We start from the raw sequence: 27,152 nt of genomic DNA on the forward strand, positions 1-27,152 counted from the left end.
TGTAAAGACCATACAAACTGTGCCAGACAGAAACCAGAGCAATCTTTCACYACTGGGTAGCTAATTCTTCACAATTTGTTGCTACCCTTAGCACTGTATAGCTGAGGACAGAACTGAATTCTTTAAGTAAGCCATGTTAGTCTGTCATAGATCTTGTGCTCAGCTTCTAAGAGGAAAAATAAAGCCTTTTGGTTCCTTGTAGTTGAAGTCCAGTGTAAACTGTGAATTACAGGTTTGAATATTTCTTCCAGGGTAGATTAACAGACTCTTACTTTCAAACTCTGATGGAGTTTTGCAGCTGTGTAAACGAAACGAGAATTGCAACCCTATCTTTGCCAAGAAAATGTTCTAAATATACAAATAGGCTGAATGGAATATGATTTAATCCTCAAAGCAGATACATTTTAAARGATTTGATTTCCTTTTTCTTCCAAAGGTCAAGACCTTGCTGTGAGCCTGTTATCTACAGAAAGGTACGGTTTGCAGGGATCCACTATGGTTTAGGAAGTACCATGACCCATACCAGCTAGGATAAGGAGCAGTATCTGTCTCAAGGATCTTATAAAGGGTAGAAAAACCTTAGAGGAGGTCCTGGCTGTTTTCATTCTATATTTCACTATTGGAAAATACATATCCAGGCCTAGAAACTGAGTCATGAACCAAATTCTTCTCCAGCTAAGAAGACACTTGTCAATAGTCTGTAATGAAGTTCCCTCTTAGTGCTCATCATGGCAAGAATTATGGCACTGTGAGTAGTATATATGCTATATTAAAGGATGTACATGTACAGATACATTACTAGTTGTCAGCACTATTGACTCCTTTGACTGACAGAGCTACTATTGGCTCACTGGTTTCTCTTCTGGTGAAAACAGAGGAAAGAGTCCTTGGTGAGGAGAAGAGGAAAGTCTTTCTGATGCAGAAAATTCAGCATAGACATAAGTGYTTATAAAAAGCAGATTTATTAACAACCTGAGCCTCGCTATTATGAAAAGGTCAGATAGAAGATAAGGAATGAATGGAGAAGGAAAGGTGATTTGAAATTTTAAAGACAATGACTACAAAAATGGACTAGCTGTCACAGAGAATGGAGAGACCATGAGTAGAATTAGACCTCAAATAGAACTGGGAGTAAAAGGGATGGTAGCTCCAGCTTGAGTGCAGAGTAAATAAAGCAGAACACAATTATTTAAAGCACTGTTCTTCATGAACACAGATAACTCTAATCCAGCTTCATTTTATGAAGCTTTTAAAAGCGAAGAAGGAGAAAGCCTGGGAGACCTCATAAAGTTCTGGTGTGAGAGGAATCCCCTTGCTTCAGGGAGTAGTATCCTGAGGGGAGCTACCAARAGTTCTGCAGTCATTCAAAGACCTGCTGTCTTTTAACAGCTTGTGAAGGGGAAGCCTGCATGGCAAGTCTCTCCAGACAGTTACGTCAGACAATTTTCCAGTACCTGTTCAAACAGGTAATGAAGGACTTACTCCTCTGCATGTGTTCTTGAGCAGTGGCAGGTGGAAATGGGTGTCCTTGTAAACTCCTGTTCCTCCACCCAACTGTCCCTCACAGCAGCCACTCCTGCCAGAGGGCCAGCGGAGGAGGAGACATGAGTTCATGAGGATGAGCACACCTGATGATAAACGGTTAGCTGCCTGCTATCAAACACTCATCTGTGATCTGCTAGTAAAGTAARAATCCTGGGTAGGACTAGAGAAGTAAATTCTTTCAGGGAGTGACAGAGTGTGAAGGAATACTGCCAGTTTGGAATTGAACACATCATCAAAAGCTGAGTAAATTACTGTTTCTCACATGAACCACACCAAAAGAGGCTATGAACAAGGTATTGCATGCTATAGCTGCTGTGAGCCAGGGAACACTCCCAGTCAGAGACTGCCTCTCTGTTGGTGCGTGTTCATCCATGCACTTCCTGGAATTTTTCTATTGGACTGTGCCCTTACAATAGACTCTGCCYTGTGACTGTTTCAGCCTCGTTTTCCATGCACTTCATACACATTTCTAGTGAGGTATGAACTGAAGTACAAGCTGGAAGGAGCAGGTTAATCAGGGCTGGGAAACAAACTTGGCAGCAGACACGAGGTTTTGCGAAGTGTGTAGTTATTACAGCAGAACTGTGGGGTCTACAGAAAGGAGTTATTACAATACCAAATGAGAACATGGGTCAGTATGTACTGACTCTTAGTACTCTCAAGGCTGGATTAGCTCTGTGACAAAGATGCACGTTTCTAYGTACTATGGCACTTTGATTTCAAGGCTCAGGAAAGACCACAGCTCAGGCAGCAAAGCAATCATGGTCTTTTTAGACACACATTGCACGTGGGCCTGAGGCCATTTTGGCACTGTTATTTGCTTCAGTTAAATCATCTCTTCATTAAGGTGACATTTTCCCGGTACAGAGGTCATCTCTGTCACCCATGTCATGGATGGTCTTTTTCAGCCATTTTAACTCTCACACACTTTCCAGTGCTGTGTGAACTGTTGTATAACTTACTAAAATAACCTTTTCCTAGTGATTTTTCTCTGATCTATTTTGCTCAGATTCCAGCTAGCATCACAACCATCAATTATTTCCAGGCTTTCTGTGGTGGAGGTGTTTTTGAAAGAGAGAAAGCATAATGCTGATTTTCATAGAAAGGAGGGGAGGTAACTGGGTGCAGAGAAAGCATATTTTCACTATTTATGCTGTCCAATGAATATTTTTGTTGCTRTTGTTTAGGAATGCCCCTGGTTTGTTTTTAAGTACTAAAATTGAAAAAGGAATTGCTGCTGACAGACTCATCTGGGGCCCACCAAGGCTGTTCCCTGTGGTGACAGACTCAGCAATTTCCTGTAAGAGGAAAGAGTGTGGACAGATGCACATGTAGGTGCAGCACAGGGAGAGGTGAATAAGAAGAGAGGAGAAAAGAGAATCATATCCATATGTAGCAATAATGAGTACTGGGAAGGCAGAATGAGTAGGCAGGAAAGGGATGGCACCCTCTTACTAAAATGAACAGGAACCATAGCCCATCAGGAAACAGGCTACTTTGGGGATTTTTGAACACATTGTGACCTGTATATGTTTCCTCAGGGAGTGTTTTATCTTAGGTGCATGGCTTAAGAAGAGCGAAACTGCTTTGTATTAGGCTGGGGCATTCACATTATCATCTGAGAAGACTGGGTTGGTAAGCCATAGGAACCTAGTCATTTATTGCTGGTTGTTCAGACCTTGGTGTAAGCAGAGAGTCCAAGTGGAGAGAATCAACGTCTGTTGCCTGTATGGAAGGAAAATGCTCAGCCAAGAAAAAAGCACAATGCCACTTACTCTCGAAAAGGCTTTTAGCTGCAAAATGTCATATTTTTCAAAACTYAGCCAGCCAGTCATGCTCTAGGCTTTAACAGTCATAACTCTAATCAGGCCAAGAATACAATTCAATTGTAGTATGAAAAGACAAAACACAACAAAAAAACTAATTGAGTTTGCATGGTAGGAGGGTCTGTGCTACATGAGTGCTGTCTGTCCTCACTTTGCTGTCAGTGTGGCCTCTCCAGCCTAATTCCAGCTGCAGCCTCTTTCAGCCTGTTCTGAACTCTTGCTCCAAAATGTTTCAGCCCCTAATACGCAACAAATAAATACACAAAGTTGCCCCACAAAGAAATACCAATTTTATTGCTGCTATCAGTCAGCTTGAGAGAGGGAGAAAAACCAGCTCATCCGTATGATTAGCATTCCTTCTGTGGGAAGATATTGAGGGCAACATTGCAGAGGATGGCAAGTATTGACTGACACTTTCTCTCACCTCACTGCTGTCTTCTGCCTGGGAGAAGGGCATGCACCCCTTTTCTTTGTGGCTGATAGCATCATACATCATCATTCACCCTCCTGCAATATTCATCCGGTAACACCAAGAATAGATCCAAACCTCAGGGCAGAGAGAAAGCTGCACAAGGTTAGATTTTAGATGCAGAAGAATTCTTCCAAGAGATATTCAGATAGGCAGTTTACCATTTTGAGCTGTACATTCCTAATTTATCCTTATTGCCTTTCTAACAGACTCATGGCAGACCAGTCCTGGAAATCTGTTCTTAAGAGAATTCTCCGCAGTGCTATATCTGAAGGCCGAGATACGCAGCAGCTTGCTCTGAGTGGACTTCCAAACCCACCTGGATGCCACCCTGTGCCATGTGCTCTGGGTGTCCCTGCTTGARCAGGAAGGTTGGACTAGATGATCTCTAGAGGTCCCTTCCAACCTCAACCAGTCTGTGATTCTGTGACTTTCACAGTTTTGCTCATGAAAGCTTGGGCTGTGCATACTGTCTGGTCTATATAGGGGTCAGAAAAGCTCGCGTTCATGGTGATGGCATGCTCCTACAGAAGCCTAAAGATGTAAAGGACTCTGAGACATGGAATTGAACTATATGCCTAAAAGAACTCTTCCCTACAGTCTGAGACACTTCCCAATGTCTGAGTCAGTCAGTCTTCAAAGTGACAAYAAGTGATGCAGTTTTCACCACTTCCCTTGGAGGTTAGCCCAAAGCCACCCAGATGCCAGTATTCAGAGACTATCATGGCATCAGACTAAATATTCTGTTCTTAAAATCATACCAACAGTTCTCTCTTTTTCTTCATGTCTGCATCCCTGGGGTGTTTTGTGGAGTATGGTTATATCCTCTATTTATCTCTCAATCTGAGATGTCTCCCACATGGAGAAGGGCTTACCACTTACAGAGGGATAGATATACAGCTGTTACCGCTTTTTATAACACAGAGGGCTTCTTCTCTAGACTTTCTTTAGGACCATTCTCCCCATGTTTGTTTAGGCTATCTATCTGATGCTTTCTTCTCACCTAGTTGCTCCAGATGTTCCTGTTTGTTTTTCACAGRTTCAGTAGTAAAAGACAAAGCCTTTCTGCCTTCACCTGCCTTTAATATGGGCAGAAACACATCTGTATCTGAGGCAGGAGATGCTCTTGTTTTAGTATAAAAGACCACATCTGCCATCTCATAAGGAAGTCAATGTGAGTAATGTTGTTTATTTCCTTGTTTTACTGAAACACCTCAGAGACCTTTGTTGGCTTTGTTGGAATGAACAACTCAATAGGCCAGAGAGACAAAAAGAAAGGAATTGTGCTAGAATCTGTGGAAGAGTTGAACTGCTTTCCCTGCTTTCAGGGTAGTATGAAAAGACAAAACACAACAAAAAWACTAATTGAGTTTGCATGGTAGGAGGGTCTGTGCTACATGAGTGCTGTCTGTCCTCACAGACTTTGGTCCCTGCTTTCAACAGGACCAAATTATTTGTGCAAAGAGGAGTAGTCTCAAAACAATTTATGTCCCTCAACTCTGAATTATCATGAATCAGGTAAGGTCACACTCCCAGGGGCCCAGGCTAAGTCCCTCCTTTCAATAAGGCAAAATAGAGATTTTGAAAGCAAATTTCTCACTGTATACTTTGTTGAGTATACTCCACAGTTAATGAGAGGACAAGCGGGCATGGCCGTCTGAGAGAAGACAGTGGTCTAAAAAGCCACACAACACTCCAGCATTTCTTAATATTTTTTCTGGTAGAGAAAGGACCACACATGAATTCATTATTCCAAGAGACAGCCAGACAGAGTCATGTAAAGAGTAGGTATTGCCTTTCAAGGCTGTGACAGAAACCAATGAAGGCCAAATTGTTTGTGCTTAGTTTTCTGGCTGACATCCATGGACTAAATAGCCCAGACCAATTTGCTGCCCACTATTTCTCTCATGTATCTCTTTATCCACTGTTGCATTTCTCCCTCCCATGAAACATCTCTGCTTTCAATTGCTTTCAATAATTAGCATTTTCCAAAACTTTATCTTCTCTACATATACCTTCTTTATTTAAGCTGCTGATTCAGCCATGTTGGAAYTGAACTCGCATTGCTATACGTCTCTCAGGGTTACTTGTGACTCCTTAATGGATTTTCAGAAATCTGTTACTTTGTTGGAGTCTTTTCTGAGTACTGAGTAAGGGTCATGTGTGTCCACTCCACTACACAGACATCTATCTCCCTTGAGTTTCATAATAATATCCATCTGTTCTCTAGCTTGCTTATGGGAAAGGATCGTAGGGTCAGTGATACCAATTAGCACATCTTGCTGAGACTGTGTTTAAAAATATTCACTGCCAATATGTGTGGAGAGAAAAATCCATTTCTGTTAATGAGGTTGTTTTCCTTCTGACACTTGCTGTCTGCAATAGCCAGCTTGATACAATGTGTGTTGGGAGGAAAACCATACATCACGTTGACTAGTGCCTGACTTTGAATGGAACTGGYCAGAGTCTACTGTAAGGTGGGAGAGGGAGGAAAGCTTTGGATGGAGGAATGCATCAAAGGAGCAGGGAAATATTCCTAATTTCCCCCTTTCCCATCCCCAAGTCCTACTGGAAACAAAGTCTACAAGGAAAAAATGCTATGCTGGGGGCGCACTAGCAAATAAGACATTGTTAAGTAAGTGCATGGTTACTGGCATCCTGTTAACCAAAGACGGACCACAAAGAAACACAAAGAACGGTTTAGCAAGACAACTGTGCTGCCAGACCACAGCTTAGGATCTTGTTTTACAGAGTTCCTTAAAGACCTCAGAGAAAGAGTGACAACCATTCCCCACAGCCCCTGACTACAATTCCATCATGTCTGAGCTTTGTGTCCGTGATCATCTTTTAGTATTCCTAACAATGGTAGAGAACAGAAAGCAGCAGAGATGTGAAAGAATCTGCCTGTCCTCTCCTCTGAGGACTGCTTTGGTAATCAGGACAAATTTAGGAAAATGTCTAGCACTGAGTGCTTGTAAATCCCTGTGTAGCAGAGATTTCAGGGCAGTAGACACAGGAGAAGAAAATAATGAGCCAGTTTTCCACACGTTCCTGTGTCACCCCCTGCAAGGTGCCCTTTCAAAGGGCCTTTCGACCCATTTTAAAATTTGTACACTGACTACTTGCTTTACAGAGCTGCCGCTTTCTTTCACAGTGAAGCATTGTGCAAAGAAGATTACGAATATCTCTTGAAACTCTCTTGAAAATACAGGTTTTGACTTCATATCTGCATCTGTATCCTGGGACAGGCTTGTGGCTGTTGCCACAGCAGGAAAAAACACAAAGCAACAGTGGCTAAAGAAACACTTGAGAGAAATCGTAAGCAGCAAAACAGTTTTGACTGGTGTATATCTATCTATGTATATCAGCCAGAGAACTAAATGCAAGCATAGCCTTAATTATGCATTGGTCTCTATTTAATCATCCTGAGAGGCAACACATTCTCTTTATAAAACTGTGGTCATCGTCTCAGACTGTCTCTCTGGTGAGATGTTAACTGGTTAGGAAGATGGATATTTTCACAATGTGCTAACGTGATCTAACAGCATGAATAAAAGTGAGGGACCCTTATTTGGTTGCATGTGGTATTCCAGGACCTCACTATATGACAGCAATAGGACAGTTATGGTATACTAAATTTTTAGCTTAAGCAAGAGTTAAAAACTGGATTGTTATGTATTTCTATTTATGGCTTTGTATGATCTCACTGGAGTCAGGAATGACATGCCTCAGTCTTAAATCGGCCTAGCTTCCTTCAGCAATATCCAGAGGAGAGTGGCAGGACCTGCTATTTCATTCTCATGGCTACCCATAATTTTCACCTTAGTGTCATAACCTGCCTCGAAGTGATTGAAAAAGTAGAGTATAAGGAGTTTACAGACTCAGAGCGTTGAACTTGGACTATCAGACAAGCTTCCCTTGCATACAAGATTTAGCTAGTCCAGGTGCTAGTGAAAAGATCATAGATCTCTCCCTTCTTGTAAGCCCTGCGAGGCTGGACTTCCTCTGGGCAGGTCCTAGCAGCTGCCCTCAGACAGCAAGAGCTCAGGTGTGCCAGTTGTGATGGCCCATCAGCCATCTTTGTTTTTCCTTATTTTCTTTTTCTGTTTGTTTATTTGGTCTACTGAGGCCAAAGGTAAAGAGGCCTACCTTTCATCTTTAAGCTACAGACATATTCAAAAGCTTTTACACCAAGAGGAACATTCTCCCTTTCCCAAGTTCTTCCATACAATGATCAAAAAATTTATGTGGCCTGCCTCTGTTCATACACATCTCCTGCTCAGCAGTGGTGGGACGAAATAGGACATGGCATGTGTTCTGTGATATGCCCCTCTCTGGAGGTGGTGGTGCATGCTGTGACTATCCCTCCTTTTCCTTCCCTTCACAGGGACCTGACCTGTGAGCCACAACCACATGCAGGTTGGCTGTAAAACAGAGGTGTAAGCTGGAGAAGGACCTCCCCTRTTTCTGCAAGATAAGACCTTGCCTTCTGACTCCTCTGCCCATCACTGCAAGCTGAGTTTGTCATGGTCTTGCTTATGTTACTACCTTGCTTAGGTATACTTTTAGAATAGCCTGGATGATCTTGACATGGCTCTCCGTCATCATCCTGGCTCTCCTGTCCAGAGGATGGGAAAAGCCTGGAAATACTCCAAAAGAATTTGTAAGACTCCAGTAACTCATGTAATAAATGTCCTGAAGCCTAGTACCTGGAGTGCAGGAAAACTGAACCTAACTAGAGATGATTTTTATAAACAAAAAAAGCAGCCTAGCACAGAGCAGGTAGTGACAGGCTAAGCTTTGCCTGGCCAAATGCTCCTTGTGCCCTGTGATAATCTATGCTTAAAGAAGCTTAGCTATATCCACTGAAAACCATAACAGGGCACCTTTGGCATGCTAAGACCTGAGGGATATTCAAATGTTAAGACCTGGATAGTCAACGTTTTATGCTTATGTGGCAGGCTTGTAAGAAGTCCTAGCATCTCTGACTAGGTGCTAATGAGACGCTGAAGGTGTTTGCAGCATTATCAATACTGCCTCACCAACCATTTTGATGCATGAGTCACCTCTCCAGAATCATGAGACTGGCTTTCAAGTTATTAATATTTATTTTTAATTGAAAATAGGAAGAACTTGTCTTCACTTCTGAGGTTTTGTATTTGAAGAATTCATTTAAGCCATATTTCCAAATTTTCCTATAGGCAGTAAGACTAGAAACTTTGGTTTGTGTTTTATTTGCTTTTCCTGCTTTAAATGAAAGCTGAGATTTCTTTCTCTTATCATACAGATCCAAATCCAGGACTTGATCTCATCAGCTGTTGGAGATTTATCATAAAATCACAGGGATTTGCACTGGATATTTAGCAGCCATATGGTAGGCTCACTGCAGTGCCCTTTTGCAATTCTGACCAAGCTGCCTGTCTATTCACTTTAAAGCTTTCTCTGCTGGCAAGAGTTTACATTAGTTCAGATAGAGTGAGGACATCAGATTTATTCTCTACTTGTCCTTTTCAGTATTCTGGAATAAAATGCCTGTCATAACAGGCACAGTTGATAGTGGTATCTAAAAAACTAATAACCAAGGATGCAATGAGTAAAGTCAACAGACGAAAGCAGAACTCTGATCAAGCCCAGAGTCACGTAAGTCATCCAAGTGTTGACTCTGTACTGGAAGAGACACTTTGAGATTCATTCTGCAAACAAAAMCTCTGACTTCTCTTCACTTTCCTCCTTTCCTTATACCAGGAGAAGAAAAGAGCTTTGCTGTTCATCTGAAAACAGGTCGCAGTCAAATTCTCCATGCTTCCTGTTGGCAAGGAGAGCAAAAACCTTGCTTGGTCTTCATACCTGCTCTTCATCTTCGTGCCAGTGCCTTTGGGGCTGCAGAACTGTGTGGCAGTGGTTCRGGTCTGGAGCACAACGATTTGCAAGAACGATATTCTGAGGTCTGCTAAGGGTCTATAGCACAGCAGTTAGGCTGCTATAAATCCTATTTAGTAGTGCATTCTACCATTAAGGAACCTTTGCTTGAATGCTGACAGTGGCCAAAAATGCTGAGATAAAAACCTCTCTCAGGACAGGCCTGTGTGTTCCATGTTGGACAAGGATAAGGTAAAGGGTGATTTGGAAATCCTTCCTAAATCTGGCTTTCTGCTTAACTGTCAAGGATTTAAGTACTGGTTTGTTGAGGCTTTGTGTGTCTGTGAGAAGAGGGAAGTACCCTTTCATACCTCCCCAACCTGCCTAGGTTTATATAAGCCTGAAACYGCAGAACCTGAGGTTGCTATGCCAACTTCCATCCTTAATTCCTCCCATCAGTCTCCCCATGTGTACAACGTCATGGTTCTAAAGTAGCAGGAGCACATCTGGGAATGATCCACTGACAGCAAATGCTTTGCTCTGTTGGTGGGACAGGCTGAAGGACTCTGGGAAGCAGATGCACTTGTTGCCCCTATGCCACCAAAGAGTCACCTTGCTAGAGTGAACATTTTCCAGCAGTTTCACTTCAGCATTCCAAGTATGTTACCTTCAGTGCTGACTTCAGTTTCCTCTCCTCACTGGCAGCGCCGAGCCTGTTTTGCCAATAGCCAAAGGGGCTGCAAGTTTGGCATGATCCTTTGTGCCTGATATTGATCACAGCCCTTTTCCCTATATTCTAACATTATTAGAAGTGGAAATCCTAATGGATTAGTTTGCCAGTAATTAATGTGTCCTCTTCTGTTCATTTCACAGATGTAGCTGCCCTCTGCTTTTAAGTAAAATGCATGTCAGAGCCAATGGGAGTCTCTAATAATCTGGTAGTCCCATCCAGCACTGAAGACAAAGTTTTGTTGCTAATTGGATTGTTGTGAAATTGTTCAAAGAGGAATAAGCTGATCTGAACAGAAAGAAGCTTGAAGTAGAGTCATGGAGAAGATAATAGGTAAATTTATACTTCCGTACACTTCCATACACATTCTCTGAGCCTTAAGCCAGAACAAATACCTAGAATATGCTTCGGGTTTGATTTCCTGCAGCTCAATAGCTTGCTTAGTCATTCACACCAGAGTAAGACTTTGATACGCTTTCATGTCAGAATGGTAGCTTTTTACATCGTTAAAACTAGGGTAGCAGTCTAGCACAGCCTCCAGCCTGACCAGAAAACACAGGCCAGTTGCAAGAAATGACTGGTGTTACCCTCTGCTTATGCTGGGCAGAGTATCAAGCCAAAGATTCAGGTGGATTACTGTAGCCTTGAAAACTTGCTCTAAGAAAGCAGGCAGTGACAATACTGACTCCATACAAATAGAGCTATTTGTACATGATGTTGAAATATCTGAACCTGTATTTTTACCCAAACTTAGATTCCAGGTCATCAGTCAGATTTGCAGATATAGAATCCAGGCTGATTCAGGAAAAAGCTTCATTTGACATTATTTAAAGGAACCCATTGAAACCTGACCCCTGTCGATAAATACATGCAGAACAGCAATTTTAGTCAGAGTTCTGGATTTGATGGTTTATTTTAGTTAAAATGTAAGATTCCAATTCAAATTGTTTCAGCTACAGAGAAAAATCTGAATGTGCAGCATTCTGAGAGCTTTCTTCTTTCACTTGTTTCCCTTTTCTGTTTTAATCTTGCAATTTTTAAATCAGCTTATGATTTTGAGGATCTAATACATATTTACGCAGTGATTACAGCTGAATTTATGGCTTTGTGCTCTGTTTTTTACTTCAAGGACATAGATAAAGTTATCAATATGTCCATTAATTAAACTTCCCTGGAAGTTTTTGACACTCTGCATGGAGTGTTTGTTATAGATAGTGTCTGTGTGCTGTGTCACCTCCTGGCCATATAGCTAATGTCCAGCATTGGAGAAGAGGAGATGAGGAGTCTCTTTTTTTTTTTTTTTTTTTCCCAGATCTGCTGCCTAGGGCTATTATTTGCATAGTCTTTTATATCGAGGTACTCACTCTGCTTTGCCTCAAACTAGCCAAAAGCTATATAATCTCTCAACAGGGCTGATTAGCTCAGGCTCAGCAGCTCGTTACTGATGGCTGCTCAGTTTCCAGTTAGTTTGCAGTGGTCAGAGGGAGCTCACATCTAGAGGAACTCACCCTGAGTCACCTTAGACTAATCACTTAAACATTCAGTTTTCCCATTTGTATACTGATAAAATATTTACATTCCTACTCCATAGGAGGGACTGAGCCTAGCTTCCCTGATATTTGCAGCGTGTGTGAAGATATTAGTAAAAGTTACGCTCAGAGTATATAGTATTACCATTATTATAATGGATTTCACTTTGCATCTTGAGTACATGATTGCAGTCCTCTGAGAAGGGAAAACAGAACAAGAACAAAAAGAAATATAATAGAAAAATCTGTCATTCTCGCCCATTCTTCTCCCTGAAATTATTCTCATTCACTGACTTCCTTTGATTATAAATAAAGGTGTATAATATCTCTCAAATCAAAGGAATGAGGCCTTTTTCAAATGCCCCAAACTTCTTTATTTTCTTAATGAAAGCAGCATTAGGAAAAGAACAGCTACTGTACTTGCATAGAATCAAGCATAAGACTGGTGCAGTAGGAGGAGGAGGGCATAGATACAATCAACCCAGTACAGAGAACACAGTGCCCTAACTCATATCCATCATCTGTTGTTCTTGCTCTAAGTTATCACAGCAAAACCAAGTATCATATAAAAATTGTGTGGAGTCACGCAGATGTAAAACTAGTCCTATCAAATTCAGACAGGCAGCTAAAGAAAAAATCTTAGTGTGGAAAGTTTTGGTTCTGAGGCTCTGACTCCAGAAAGATAACTGAGGGAATCATCAAAGCAAGTAGCTTGTGATTGTACAACACCATGAATTCAGTGAGCAGCAGCAGCAGTATTTAGTCTATCTCCCAGGCACAAGTAGACTATGATATTGGTGGAGTTGTACTAGTATTAAAGTACAACTTTAGTTGTACTAGAGATCTTCAAGTTTTATGGAAGAATTTACTCCTGGAGAGACAAGTACAGATGGAAGGAGTTGGTGCTGTATGGATAGATGTGAGAAACCAGATTCCTAGTTATTTTTTGTCYTCTCTAGTCTCCCAACTGTGTATGGTTCCTCAGCTTGCAAGCAAGGCTTCTGAACATATGTAATTATAGGGACCAAGTCGATCCCATGTATAGTGGCAGAAGTCAGATTTGCCTGGGCTATAACAGCTACTTCTTAATGGGGACTAAAATAGAACTGCTGGTCACAGGCAGCATCACAAGTGCTACAGAGAGCTCTGGCTTGTCATTCTCTGTTCCATGTATTTTTTATGCTTCTCCTCTTGTTTCTACGCCACTTGCTTTGTCTTTGTTTTCAGCTGTCTCTAACAAGCTTTCATTATCCTTTTGATTAGACATTTTTCTGTGAATCTTTACAGTGCTCACCTCCCCAGTCTTCTTCATCTTTTCCCAACTCCTACTCCTCTGCTCTCCTTAGTTCTTCATATTCCCATCATAGGTATCTAGTGACGATCGTCACTGCAGGTAAGAAAGAGCAGATGGTAAAAGGGGAAGAGTAATGGTATATCTTAGGAGGCCAAGCAATACCGGGGGGGAAACAGCTATAGCAGTGGCCCAAAAAGGGATCTTTTTCCCTCTCTCAGATGGAGGAGATGTTTAGCATGGACCCTTTTGTACCAGCATCATTGATTCAAGTCAGTGTCAGAAGAGACATACCTTGGCTCCCTCCTGGGCAAGGAGCTATCTGTCTAGACACAGGGGCCAGCAGCACCCAGAGAAATAGGATACCGATCAGAGATAGAACATCGTGATTTATACCTACACCCACTCCTTCCCTAAGGGCTGGCATAGCGCTCTGTAGTCATTGTCAGGTGAGTACATGACTTGTCCTTCAACTCAAACAGAATCATAGGCTACACAGATGTAGTGGGGGTTGCTTTTCTCCCTTTGGGATCTGGAAGACTGCAAACCAACCYCCTTTGGTATTCACTGAAGGTAGAGAAAATGTCTTATACAGAGGGAGTTTCTAGTGTATGTTCTATCTGAAGCTCTTTGAATATTCTTTTTTTTTTTTCAGATTTAATTTTGCTTCTTAGTAATTTCCCCAAAAAATGGTGGAAGCTTTAAAAAGTTTAAACAATGGACTAAGAATGAAAGGGTGCCTGTGTGCCTGCTAAAGAAACCTGGACATGATGATTCTTTATTGGTAAAAGGAAAGGAGGGAGACTAGAAATGAAATCTTTTCTCAAAAATATTTCATTAAAATGCAATTAAAATGATTCATAACAAACACAGCAAAAAAACAGSTGACTTGGATGTACTTCATGGCAGTGCTTTTCCATTTTCCAGGGATCTGAGTAAATATCACTACCCCATTTTACACCATGGGACACTGAGAAATTACATAAAGTCATGAACAAGTTCTTTGAAAGGACCAGGAATATAAAATAAGCCACCATTTTCTTGAATGTGTGCTTTCTCCAGCTGCCTCCCAATCCCAGATATTCAGGTCTCATTTATAACTGGTGATTATCACTTATTTTCTCAGTTATTGTAAGACCACTGGAAATCCCTTCACAAAGTTTAAATGCTTGGGAGTGAAGATAATGCAGGGGCAATAATACTCATGGATGATGATCTACTTGCTGTTCAGAGTATGGCTTGGGACCTGCAGTTTACTGACCCCTGAAAACAAAACAAAACAACAACATAAACCACTTTTCAGCATTTTTTGAAGGAAGGAGCACCAAGCATGAGAAATCAATGTAGGAGGCAGGGAGAGAAGGTGAGTGGGTGGAAGAATGAGCTTTCTTTACCAAATAATGAGGGGAATGAAAATGAATGGGAAAGGAGAGAGAAAAGCTGGTTTAAATATTTAATCTATCTAGCATTTGCTTTTGAAAAGAAGACAAAAGCCTTGGAACAACTTTTGTCTTTAACTAATTCTGACCACAGCTGAATGGCATGTGATTGCCATTCCTGTCATTTTACTTAYGGCAGAGAGAAACAGATTGGTCCTGCTGCATCAGCCCATCACATCAGTCTCCATCTCCAGCCACGGCCAGTACCGGGGCTGAAGAAGGTGTAAAAGACTAATGATGGCAATGCCTCTGCCCCACAAGGTCAGATTGTCATAGATCCTGGTGCTGTAGTGATCAGTGTGTGTGTGCATCACTCTGGAGAGGTGGCCCTATACCCGAGTGAAGGGACTGTCAGTTTGTCTAGGGAGGCTGCACCTCTCTGCAGAGAAGAGGAAGCTCTTCTGAAGGGTCTGCTCTAAGCCACTTGCCAGTTTGTATGCCCCACCAGAGACCAAATCACTTCATTTTTGGTCTTCACCTTCATTTGGAGCCAGGCAGTTAACACTAGGCAAGTCAATAGTATTTTTCCCTTCTCTTTCCCTGCTCATTTGTAAATCTTTCTACATAACCTCTCCTTGCAACATTTCTAACTATTCTCTTGACTTGCACTCTTGGGTCTCTGTCCATCTGTAGTGTAAGCAAAGCCAAAATGAGCACAGCTGTCTTGCCTACCAGCAACAGCTGCATTTCCAGCATCTTCTGCAACTAAGGCAGAGCCCTGTGGATGAGCCAGCAGGACCAACCTCATGGAAACCAGGAGAAAGAAATGCCTCTGAAGAGTAATTCATTTTTTGATTGGCTTATAAACTGCTAAACATCTGTAAACCTTAAGAAAGGTTGATAGTCTCTGACTAGCTAGGAAAAAAAATACTACTACTACTTTCTTGTGCACAGTGGTATGACAGCAATTGTTCTTACAGGAAACAATATCATAATACTACGGATCAATGTACCTTTAGTTTCCTTCCTCATTTCTGTTACTTCATGCTGTAGATTACAACTTACATGTCTAATATAAGGCCTTCATTATGCCAATAGGAGAGCACCACATCATCTCTGATTACTTTTGTAAACCTAAAAACAAAGAGATGCTCTCATCCTCTCTTCTCAGATGGGGACAGATCCARAAAAGAACTAAACTGACTTCTTCACAAAGGTTCCTCAGAAGTCTTGAAGAAGCAGAGAATTTTGACCTCTGGTCCCTTGAGCGCTGAAAGGAGGCATGAAATCCTAGGATTTTGTCAATTCTTGAACTCTAAAGATTCCAAAAAAAAAAAAAACACAGCAAGCATAAAACAAACAAACAAGCAAACAAAAACTACAGCAAAGTACAGTAACAGACCTCAAGCAGTCTCAAGGTTGGCAATTAACTTTCGAAGGCTTACTTCAGTGGTAATTTGTTATTGCACTAGCTATTTGCTGAGAGATCAAATAAAACCAAGTCAAGTACATTCCTGTTTTGATATATCTTGAGGAACTGATTGGCTAACTTGAATGCTGGAGAAGGTAGCTCAGTGTGATTGTGGGCTGGTGAAGCCAGCTAGACAAGTCTTCTGAACTTGGTTTGTCAAAGCCTTTGAGTAGGCTAAGATCCCAGGATGATGAGATCGTTCCTAGGATGACTACAGTTCCTCCTGGCAGGGAACTTGTGCACTCTCTATGGGAGCTATACAGATGAAAATGGAGTTTATTCTCTGTAGCACTACAGGGCTTGAACTGTTTGCTAATTCTGCCAGCAGCAATCTTATGTCAATGATACTAGCTGAGTTTCAGGCACCTTTCTGTTTGGATCTAAAGTACAAATACAGTTGACCAGCCTTCAGAAGATGGCAACTCTAGGTCCAAAATGATCCAAATGTGATCTAAACCAATGACTTAGTAAAAAAAAAAAATTATATCTTATTTCAAAAAATTGTCTGAGACATAAAATGGCTCCTCTACTTTGTGCCAAAGAGAAAAGATTTAAGAGCTGATGAAAGAATCTTAGTATTGTGTTCTTAAAAGAGCTGAGCTCAGGCCATGACTCATGACCTGGGACAACCCTTGGAAGAAGCCATTACTGTCTCAATGGTGCTGTGTGCCAACCAGTGCTCATCCTTCCCAAATTTAAAGTTGTCTCTACTGGTGAAGAGTCAGGAGATGTCCTTTCCCAAAAGTAATCACCATTACTTCTGTTAGCTTAAGGTCCCCAAATTCCCCTCATGCTCGAGTATAACTTTAGCGGGAGCTGCTGCCTCTCACAGACAGCTCTTTTCTGATAATAACAGGACCCAGCTCATAGCCTGTTTTGAGGGATTCAGATTCTGCCTGTACACAGATGTACACATGTGCACACAGACAGACGTTGCACCCCTGCCAGCAGCTGCTGATCACCACTGTGCAGCACCAGCAAAGGAGAGGCAGACACCTCAGTGGACACATGCAAGCTAAAGGCACTCAACATTGGCAGTTGTGCTCATGCATGACACCTGGACGTGAGCTAAGAAAGGAAGGGTTATTCTGAGAAGGATGACAGAAACATCACTGTGCTTTGAGGATGAGCTGTGGTCTGCAGAGAAAGTGGTCACGTTGCACAGAGGGAAAAAAGTGAAGAATGTAAAGTGTTCTTTGTTAAACGGCAGGAATTACAGGCATCAGCATTGTCTTAAGACTCTTCCTTAGGTAGCACAAGACTCTTCCTTAGGTAGCAGTAAGAACCTAAAGCAGAAAAGTAAATGGCTTAGAGAAAGAATATTTTGAGAGATATGTGCAGTTGGGAGGTCATTCTTATTTATTTATTTCCAAAGTTTCTTCCTCTTTATATTTTATGATTAGATGTTGCAAGTGGGAAATGCTCAAATAGTTCCTTTCAACCATCAAATTGAACTTTAATATCTTTTTTTCAAAACAGCCTTGTAAATCTAAACTATAACTTCAGTTCTTACAGAAGAATAAATTGAGTCAATAATGCCCAAATATATTTTGAGCTCAATCAAACTCTTTGAATTCAACCTATTTTTCTCTTTTATTTCTCAGTCTTCCCTAGTTTCCTTTCATCTGACGTTTATTTTTCAGCTTCTTTTTTCACCAAACAAAAACATTATTACTGACTCTAATTTAGTTTTCTATTTATTTAAATATCATTAAAATATTAGGAATTACAGAGTTTCATTATTTCTTAATCAAAACCRAACAGCATTCCTAACATAATGTCATGGAGGTTGAGGGAACAGGAACAAAAATCCCATACGGCAAAAGAATTACAGGAATTACAGACAAAAAGCCCTTACATGGGAAGTGAGTCAGTCCACTTCTGTCTAACAGAAAATATTACCACAGAAATAAAGAGCTTTTAGGAACAGCTTATGCGTTTACAGCTTGCAAAGAAAGTGAAGTCTCTGCCTGTTACACACATAAAGTATCTCATTCTCCACACACACACATATGTGCACATCTCTTGTGGAAAGACAGAGAATTTGCAGTTTGAAACGCATATCAACTTTCTGCTTAAAAGAAAAAAAAGAAAAAAAATAATTCAAAAGGCACAAAATCCCACCCCCTCAGCACCCCTCCTTCCCTTGTCTGACACTGACTTCAAGGGAGGAGTTGAGCCAATTATCTGTGAGTCCTACAGAAGGAAAATCTGCAATTTGCCAGTAGTGAGAGCAAGAGAGAGAAAGGCAGGGAGGGAAGAAGAAAGACTTAATTGGCAAGAGCAAAGAAAACCCCTTTTTCACCTGGATACAGAACAATTTTAAGCAAATCTCAGCACAGAAAAAACAGGAGAAGCTAGTGGCAGGGGACTGCTAGGTAGGACTCAGGGAAGTATAGGCTTAGTCCCACTGCCATAGACACAGCTTCCATGCCCGCYGTGATTTTTCCCTGTGGGGCACAGTGTGGAAGCAGGGTGGGCCAGATGGATGCACCCACGACGTGGTACGACTAGGTGTCGCTCCAGAGAATCTTTCCACGCAGTGGATCCCACGGAGCACAACTTGCAAGAAAAGCCAGTGGGAGTGGGAGACGCTTGAACTGAGGCTGTCAGGAGAAGAGCTCATCAGAGGGAAAAGCTATCACTGAGACCCTTCTTTAGCCCATGTCAGTCACCTGATATAGTAGTTACTATCCATGGGGGACACTCCTCTCCATTTCTGCAATCCTTTCCAATCCTGCTAATGTCCCAGAAAATACTGGTGAAGAACTAAGCCCAGAGCGGCAACGTGGGATACAGAGAATAACAGCCTTCCACAGCAACGCTGCTGCTGATTAAAACCATTAGCTTCATCAAATTACACCAAGACTGAGGATTTCTTCTCCAAAGAAAGACAGGTAAGAAAGTAGCTTTGAAGTTTGGGATAGCATCCTGGAAAAAAAAAATCCTACAGAAGTTATATCTGTGTGCATGAAAATTCAGAGAATGCTATCAGTGACTAACAAGTGGCAGGTCTGCTTTGCATGGTGCAGTTTGCTTCTGCCTAATGATGAGGTGATTGAAAATTAGGGTATAAAACTCTACGCAGATTGAATGAAGATTCTGTTCCTTAAATATCTCTCTCCAGGTGCTCAGGATCAAATCTGTCAGCACCTCATAGCAATTTAGATAAGCACTCTTCAGCACACGCACATGCAAGTGTATTGTCATTCAGTCTGAAGTGTGCCTGCAAACTAAGCTGCAGTGGTTAGCAGGTAGAAGGAGACACGGGTTGTTAAAAAAAGGTGGGAGTGGAGAGGGTTAATCCTGATTTTGGACAGTTGTTTCAGTGCGCTCTGTGTGCCTGAGCCGCTGCCTTTATTGAGTAGAGATAATGCTCATTGCCTGCATTTTTATGTCATTTTGAAATCTCTGAGATAGAAAATACTAATGTAAAGATTCTACCATCAAGCCAGTGCCTAAACCAAAAGGTACCACTGGGAATTAATCTATACTTAAGCATTTAATAAACTGGTAGGAAAAGATGCAGATTAAAGCCAGCTGGAGGTTGTTTGCCTCCTCATTCTCTTCAGATTGATTTTGCTTTATTTAGTACATGAACATGTGGTGTCTTTCTATTTCCTTGCTTCTGTCTTTAATCTTTTTCTCTATATGAGTCCCCTGTGCTCCCCACACCACCCGGGCATGAGAGCTGAAATTTCTCTCCGTTTCAGAGGAAAGAATAAAATTATATTCAACTAGAGAGAAACTGGAGTAGGGGTATAAGAAGAGACAGCATGAAACACAAAAATAAGCTCTGGCRCACTTTTAGTCAGATTCACAGCAGAGGTAATAAGATGAGTAGCAACTCTAGGAAACAAAGCATTTAAAAGCACCTTTTTACTCCATGTGCAATTAAATGCAGTTAGGACAGTACACAAGTCATCTTGATTGAGTGCCTYGAGAGACAGATTGCAGACACAAAGTGGCTAATTAATCCTTTAAACTTTGCGTGCCCTCACACCCTTCTGCCTCCTTAGTGCGTTCACATCTTTAGGGCAAAGAATCCCCAAACAAACATATCTCTTGCATAAGGGTTTGGTGTGGGGGGGGTTATTTTGTTTGGTGAGGGTAGAAGGCAGTGTGCTTTAGGGACCAGAAGTGCAAGACTGAAGAAAGGTGGAAAAGGCAAAGAGTTAGTACAGTAGGAGTCCTGGAGTCTGTTCACGRTCTGGAGTCTGTTAATGGTCCCCATTTGTTGGATCTGGGATGATCTCTAGTTTTGCTGTGCCTTAATCTCCCCATGTGTGGGCCAGTGATGGCATCGGGTCTTTCTTTTACATGTTCACTGTAAGATGACATTAACAGAAATTCAAGACATTCCAACCTAATTCAAGATAGAAGACAGAAGTGCCTCTCCAAGGGACTGTATTACAGGTGCACAACTAGTCTTCCAAGCCAGTGCAATGACGCAGTTCATCTCCTTTGTGATGGGTATTTCTGTACTTGCTAGCAGCTCAGTGCTTACTTTGTCAGTCAGCAAAATAATATGTAGGATTCTGGCTCATAAGAGTACTGACCAGGATCAGAGCCCCCACTGTGCAAGTTCTGTACAAGACAGGTAAGATGCTTGCTTAAAAGAAGCGTATCCATGTTCACTCCCAGRTGCTCCTGCTGCAAGTTGTACAAAACTAATCTTCAGCAGGTGTGAATCGACATAGTCTGCTTGCACTCATGCAGCGACACCACTTCAGCCCACTTTGAAGAGCAGACACATYGTTAAATACTGAATCGGGGCCATAGAAAAGTTTGAGTGTTTTCTCACAAAAATATGTTTCCTTGCTTTTCTCTGTCTGCTAAATAAAGCTCAAGGGAATTAAGAAAATATTCCAGAGCAGCACTGTAACTTGATCGGCCAATGGAGCCAAGACAGTACCACACTGGCTATGCAGGAAAGGACAGAGTCTGTGTGCCTGTCATTGCTGCTTCAGAGAAGAAATCTGGCACTTCTCTACCAATGATGTGTCCTACTCTATAGAAAACATAGAGTCCTGTACTAGATATCTATCCTTGCAGTCTATCCTGCTATAGCATTTTCACCTTTATTCTAGGCCTGTACTTGTGTACAGGACTTGAGTCCAAAGTTACTCTTGGCCTCTAATATTGTACTGTGCTTTCCTCTGAATTTAATTTAGAGTGTTTCTCTAAGGAAAACATTGCATTTTCTTCTGTGCTTTATATGGGGCTGAATGTGCTGCCATAGTCCAGCAAATGATAGCAATAATAATAAATAATAATGTTTTGCTGTTGCCTTGGGCTATAATACAGCACTTGCAAGGATGCTGGCTCAGAATTCCAGAAACTTCTTTATTTAGCACTGACTGTATCTTTATTTCTGCTTTGATACTTAGCTCATGTTAAACAAAGTAAAAGATTTTAAGCTTTGACTCAGATTAGTGTCAGCTACATAAAAGCTTGGGAGATAAAATTTGCTCTAGAGAAAAACAGGAATCCAAGTCTGGAGTGAGAAATGATCCTCCAGTGTACATAGGGTACTCAAAATGTAATATTAAATAAACAACACCTAAGTCAAATAAGCAGCCTAGTGGGAACTTGATTTTTCTTTAACAAGATCCTAGTAATGAAAATAAACTCTCTCCCAAATGTGCTTGCTTTGCTCTGACAATTAGCTTTCCATACACTGGTGTTACATTTTCCTTTTCAGAGCACAATGCACTTGCACATCAGAAGTGGCTGCACAGTCCCCATTTCATACTTTCTTTTCTTATCGAAGTCTCCTGTACCTGAACACTACATCAAAACGCTATCTCCAAGGTCCTGAGGCTCATTTTACTTGTCAGGATCAGAAATATTGTCTGATGGCTACATAAGTCGGCTATCCTTTTCTTCTGCCTGGGCTTAGCACCCTCAAGGACTGCAATACCCATAACAGCTGTATATGTATGAAGACAGAAACTTCCATGAAATGCCATTTCTGTAGAACTGCCCACTGCCAGCTATGCTGTTCCAAGGGAATTGTATTTGAAAGACTGAGTTTGTTCATAGGGAGTTCCCAACCAAACAGGATTAAAATCTGATTTTTAAGTGGTTATTGAAGCCACAGATGTTTCAATTTATCATTGGTCAATGCTATTTTGTGCCCCCAATTCCCTGCACTGGCAATACATGYTGTGTGGGACCACTTATTTAAAGTTATTGAGATGTCTTGCTACCACTGATTTCAARTATGATTCTTGTACTCTGATTTCTGACTGGTGCCAGAAAATTAGCATCACAAACACGTCCTACTTAGGCACCCAAAGTGATTCAAGTCTTCTTAATGGTAGCTGCAGTAGATTAAATATATTTGGGAAATCTGACCTYTGCTTTTATGCATCTAAAGGAGAATCAGGCTCTGCTGTAAAATCTGGTAATGTCTAAGTGAAACAGATGGTGAGAGGGAACCTGGTGCCCAAGTTTAGGTGCTGCTGATAAAATTAGCCCTTAATGTTTAACAGAAATAGCAAAATACAATTCAAAGCCTTTTTTTTCGGTGTAAATGTCTTCATTTTGATATGACTTTGAAATAAACAAACAAGCAAACAAAGTACTCCCTGGAAGCAAGACTGAAAAAAAAATGAGGTAATTTCCAATGAAAAGATTTTTTTATGAATCACTGATCTGCTAAGCGGGACCAGGCACTCTGCTTTACACAACAGACTGGYACAGAGTGCTCCTTGACAAGCTTGTGCTAAGGAGCTGCTCTGCTCTGTCCTCCATCTAGTTCCTAGTCTTGCTTCCAACTCTGCCGTTTTCTCTTTCAGGGACAAGCAATGATGAAGACCGTGTCCAATGGAAACTGCACCCTGAATGTGCCAGCCAAGAACTCATACCGCATGGTAGTCCTGGGAGCCTCCCGAGTAGGCAAGAGCTCCATCGTCTCACGCTTTCTAAATGGCCGCTTTGACGACCAGTACACTCCCACCATTGAGGATTTTCACCGCAAGGTCTACAACATTCGGGGAGACATGTATCAGCTGGACATCCTGGACACATCTGGGAATCACCCTTTTCCTGCTATGCGGAGGCTTTCTATCCTGACAGGTGAGGAAACAGAATAAATTTTGCAGATGGGGAATGGTGAAGGAAAGAAAGTAAGAGTAGACTTTAGCTTGGAAACCGTAGCCTTGAGGTGACTGGGTTTTGACAATAAGAAGCATTTGAGAGGCAGCTAAATGTTTCGCTAGATGTTGTTGCAACATGCACCTCTCTTGAGAGCTATTTGTTGGCTGGGATGCTCCAGATTCACCAAATTAAATTCTGAAATTAGGATTTCCCAGCTAGTTTATTTCCCTCCCCTGCTACCATCTTCTTCTGCTCCAGTACTTTTTATTGCTGTCACAAATGAGTCGTTGCATAAAACCTCATAGGCATAAAGAGCAGCAAGGGGCAAAAGCAGCCTGTCATTACAAGATGCAAGCAATGAAAAGCAAACACAAAACACACAGAAAACGAATTTAAATCAGGAAAAGCTCAAAGGTTTTTTTTCTTAAAAGTTCCAGCATGATTCCTTTGGTTTGAAATTCTAGTGGAACAAAAAAAAWTATTCTGTCTATTTTTAGCCCTTCTCTTTTGCCTCTAGTAAATTAAATAGAGAGGAAAAGGGAAAATGGTGGGCTTTTACTTTAAATTTTCTCATTGTCAAGCAGTTCCTGTTGTGAGCTAATGTATTCTTTAACTGTGAAAGTGACAGTGGAGATGTATTCTGACCAAGCTCAAAAAAAAAAAGGGGGGGGGGACCCTTTACGACCTGCTATCTATACTTCTGTCTAGCCTGTGAAACATGAGGTTCACACCACACCAGGCTATAGACTGGACTGTGTGGTATGGGATCCTAATGCTGATTTCTGGGATGGGGATGCAAGTTTTTGTCCCTGAAAGCACTCTTGGCAYGTTCCACATGCCATCCAACAGGCAGTGATTTGTGTTATTTTATATTTGCAAAATGAATTGTAAGTCAGGAAATGCTAAAAGGAAATGCCAGAGGATCTGTGTCATTTATACATTTCTCTTTTTTTACCATAGTCTGTTTTTCCTGAGCAAATGAAATGGCAGCAGATCACACCAAATACTGGGAAACCTCTCAAGCCTGACTCAGGCATTCAGGACTGACTATGCGTAAATCTTCTGTTCAGGTGTTGCTTGTCTTGTTTAATCAAAAGGTCTAGGCTGAGCGGCTACTAGGTCTCCAGTCTTCCTAGTATCAGAATAGACTGTTTTATAGAGAGATACAGATGAAAGGAAGGAAAGGGAAAAAAAAAGAAAAGAAAAGAAAAGCAATGCCATAGAGATGAGATAAAAACTTACTAAAGACAATACAAATAGACAACAGATTCAAGGCTAGTGCAACCCAGAAACACATACTCAAATATGCTAGATTTAATATCACAGCCATAAGTCATTTCCACAGCATTTCAGAAAGGAGGAGGGAGCTGAATTAGAGAAAGAAGTGGAATTTAAGTACCACAGACTGAAAAGATTCTAAAAACAAACAGGAACAAACAGGACAAAAAAAAATGTGGAGGAGGCATGGCAGTAAACTTACCACTTTTTTAAAATTAGCTCCTCTGACAAAGGCAGAGATGAACAAACCCTTATGGTTTCCTTTTTCATTTGCAGGGGATGTCTTTATTCTTGTGTTCAGCTTGGACAACAGAGAATCCTTTGATGAGGTCAAGAGACTCCAGAAACAGATCCTTGAGGTCAAATCCTGCCTGAAGAACAAGACTAAGGAATCAGCTGACCTTCCCATGGTGATCTGTGGCAACAAGAATGACCATGGTGAAATCTGCCGCAAGGTGCGTTCAGATGAAGGTGAGAACCTCGTCTCCAGCGATGAAAATTGTGCTTACTTTGAAGTTTCAGCCAAGAAGAACACCAACGTGGATGAGATGTTCTACGTTCTCTTCAGCATGGCCAAGCTACCTCATGAAATGAGCCCTGCCCTCCACAGAAAAATCTCTATCCAGTATGGCGAAACCTTTCAACAGAAATCCTTCCGAATGCGTCGAGTCAAGGAGATGGACGCCTATGGCATGATCTCTCCCTTTGCTCGACGGCCAAGTGTTAACAGTGATCTGAAGTACATCAAATCAAAAGTTCTCAGGGAAGGTCAATCAAGGGAGAGGGAGAAATGCACTATCCAGTGAAGGCGACTAGCCATTCTCTCTGAAGGATGTGTCGTCCACATGTAGTGCCTTAAAGAAAAAACGTCTGTAGAAGCCCAGAATGGGCTCAGTGGGTTCCTCCCATCATGAAAGCTCAGCACAGCAAAGGATAACTCTTCCTGAGGATTCTGCTGAATCATGAACATAAATAATATTATTATTGTAAATGACTGGGAAAAATCACATGCCTAATATGTGACTGCATTTCTTCATCTTTTAATGTAGTTCTTCTTCATTGCTCTTTATGTCTAAAGAACACAGACTTGAGAAGTAAATAAATTTCAACCTCATCCCTACARAGAAAGTAGGTCAATAATGCACAGAAGGCATTAACAGCTACCCCAGTGTCAGCTTTTTCTGAGAGAGAAGGATGTGTGTATGTGTGTGTATGTATTTGCATGCATGCGTTGTGTGTAGCACTCTTCTGAAAAAAAAAAAGGGATTTACATTTCTAAAGACAATGCTACTGAGGTTTCCTGGATTGGGAGTGGACTCTGTGAACAAAAATATAACTCTAAATGACTTCTGGTGCAACCTGCATTCAGAATGTTTTTATTTTATGTTTGCTGGGACAGCTGTAATTTGACATTGACAAGAATGTTGCTTTGTATTATTGATTTTTTTCTGTTTGCTTTTTGTTTTTGTTTTTTGTTTTTTATTGTCTGGGAATGGTTTCATTGCAAAACTAGGTGGCAAATGTGTTTGAGATGAAAAGTGTATAATTTTTAGAAGTAAAAGGTGTGTGTCAGCTGTAAATCTAAATGATGTACATTGATTGAATGTGAAATTATACTGTAAGAAAACAATACATTTGACTGCTTTGCAAGCCTGTTGCAATATTTTTTCTCACAGCAGCTGAATACAGAACACTGTTCACAGCTTTGAACACTGTACTACAAATGCCACCATATACCTTGCTGGCCACTGGAGGAATAGTTCCTTTTGTCTGCCCCTGCAAGCTGGGGCTGACCAGCTTCATGTGTTGACCTAGACCATTTCAGAGACAYGGTTGAGTTTTCCTTCAAAATTAAGAACTGAATGGATGTGGCAGTTGATCTAGGACCAGTTCCATTCTGTCTTCTGTTAAAATCTAGAYATTTTGTTCACAGTATTACTTGACATCTGATAAAGTTTGCCTTGGTGGAAACCTTTGCACTGTAGAAGTCCTTCGGAACAGAAGCTTTGTGCTGGCTATCTAAATAGGGCTGAACTGGCTAAATAAATCTGGGACTGCTATTTACTTATTTCATTTCTCAGACCAGGCTTTCTTGTGTTAAACTGTCTCCCTGTACCGCTTTTGACTTTATTGCTCAGTATGCTAGGCTTCTCTATGTGTCCTCAAAGACAGATATCTTCTCTCAGTTTATCACTCTCACCAACTGGAATGAGAGGCAAGCATGCATAACTATGGGTAGAGCATGGCCCCTGAACTTTACATAACAGTAGAGTATATATGTTATATATACCTCAGAAAAGCATTTGGATATTCTTGTCCCTCAYCATCAAATTCTCTTCTTGGCTGTGTCTCTCTTGCTGCATCTTGGTCCAGGCTGTGACCTAGTTCATTCTGTAATCTGACAGGAAACCAAAAATGATGAATGTCTGTGAAAATTAGCCTCTGGGAGTCAAAATCCCATCATCACTCGTTAGCTCCACTCTTCATTGGTACTGTCTATCAACTGGTAAAATACATTGTTCTTTTATGCCTGGTGCCAGGGCAACACCTTTCTGACCATTTCTCCCGCTCTATCTATCCCCCTAACAGTATGTACACTGTTTATGATTAAATTTGTCTTATTTATTAGCTGTGTCCTGGTCTGTTTTTCCTGTCTCCAAGAATAGCAAAG

At 41.3% G+C, this 27,152-nt stretch overlaps 1 protein-coding gene across 1 annotated transcript; it reads left to right on the forward strand.

The window, feature by feature from the left end:
- Positions 1-18,356: 18,356 nt before the first annotated feature.
- Positions 18,357-26,376, forward strand: RASD2 (RASD family member 2). Its single transcript, XM_026052299.1, has 3 exons — positions 18,357-18,996; positions 22,903-23,182; positions 24,758-26,376. Exons 2-3 carry the CDS (start codon positions 22,912-22,914, stop codon positions 25,285-25,287), a joined length of 801 nt encoding a protein of 266 aa, XP_025908084.1. The 5' UTR covers positions 18,357-18,996; positions 22,903-22,911; the 3' UTR covers positions 25,288-26,376.
- Positions 26,377-27,152: the final 776 nt, after the last annotated feature.

Source organism: Nothoprocta perdicaria, unplaced genomic scaffold (assembly GCF_003342845.1).
Source record: "Nothoprocta perdicaria isolate Ctin4 unplaced genomic scaffold, notPer1 scaffold_86, whole genome shotgun sequence".
NCBI classification, from domain to species: Eukaryota; Metazoa; Chordata; class Aves; order Tinamiformes; family Tinamidae; genus Nothoprocta; species Nothoprocta perdicaria.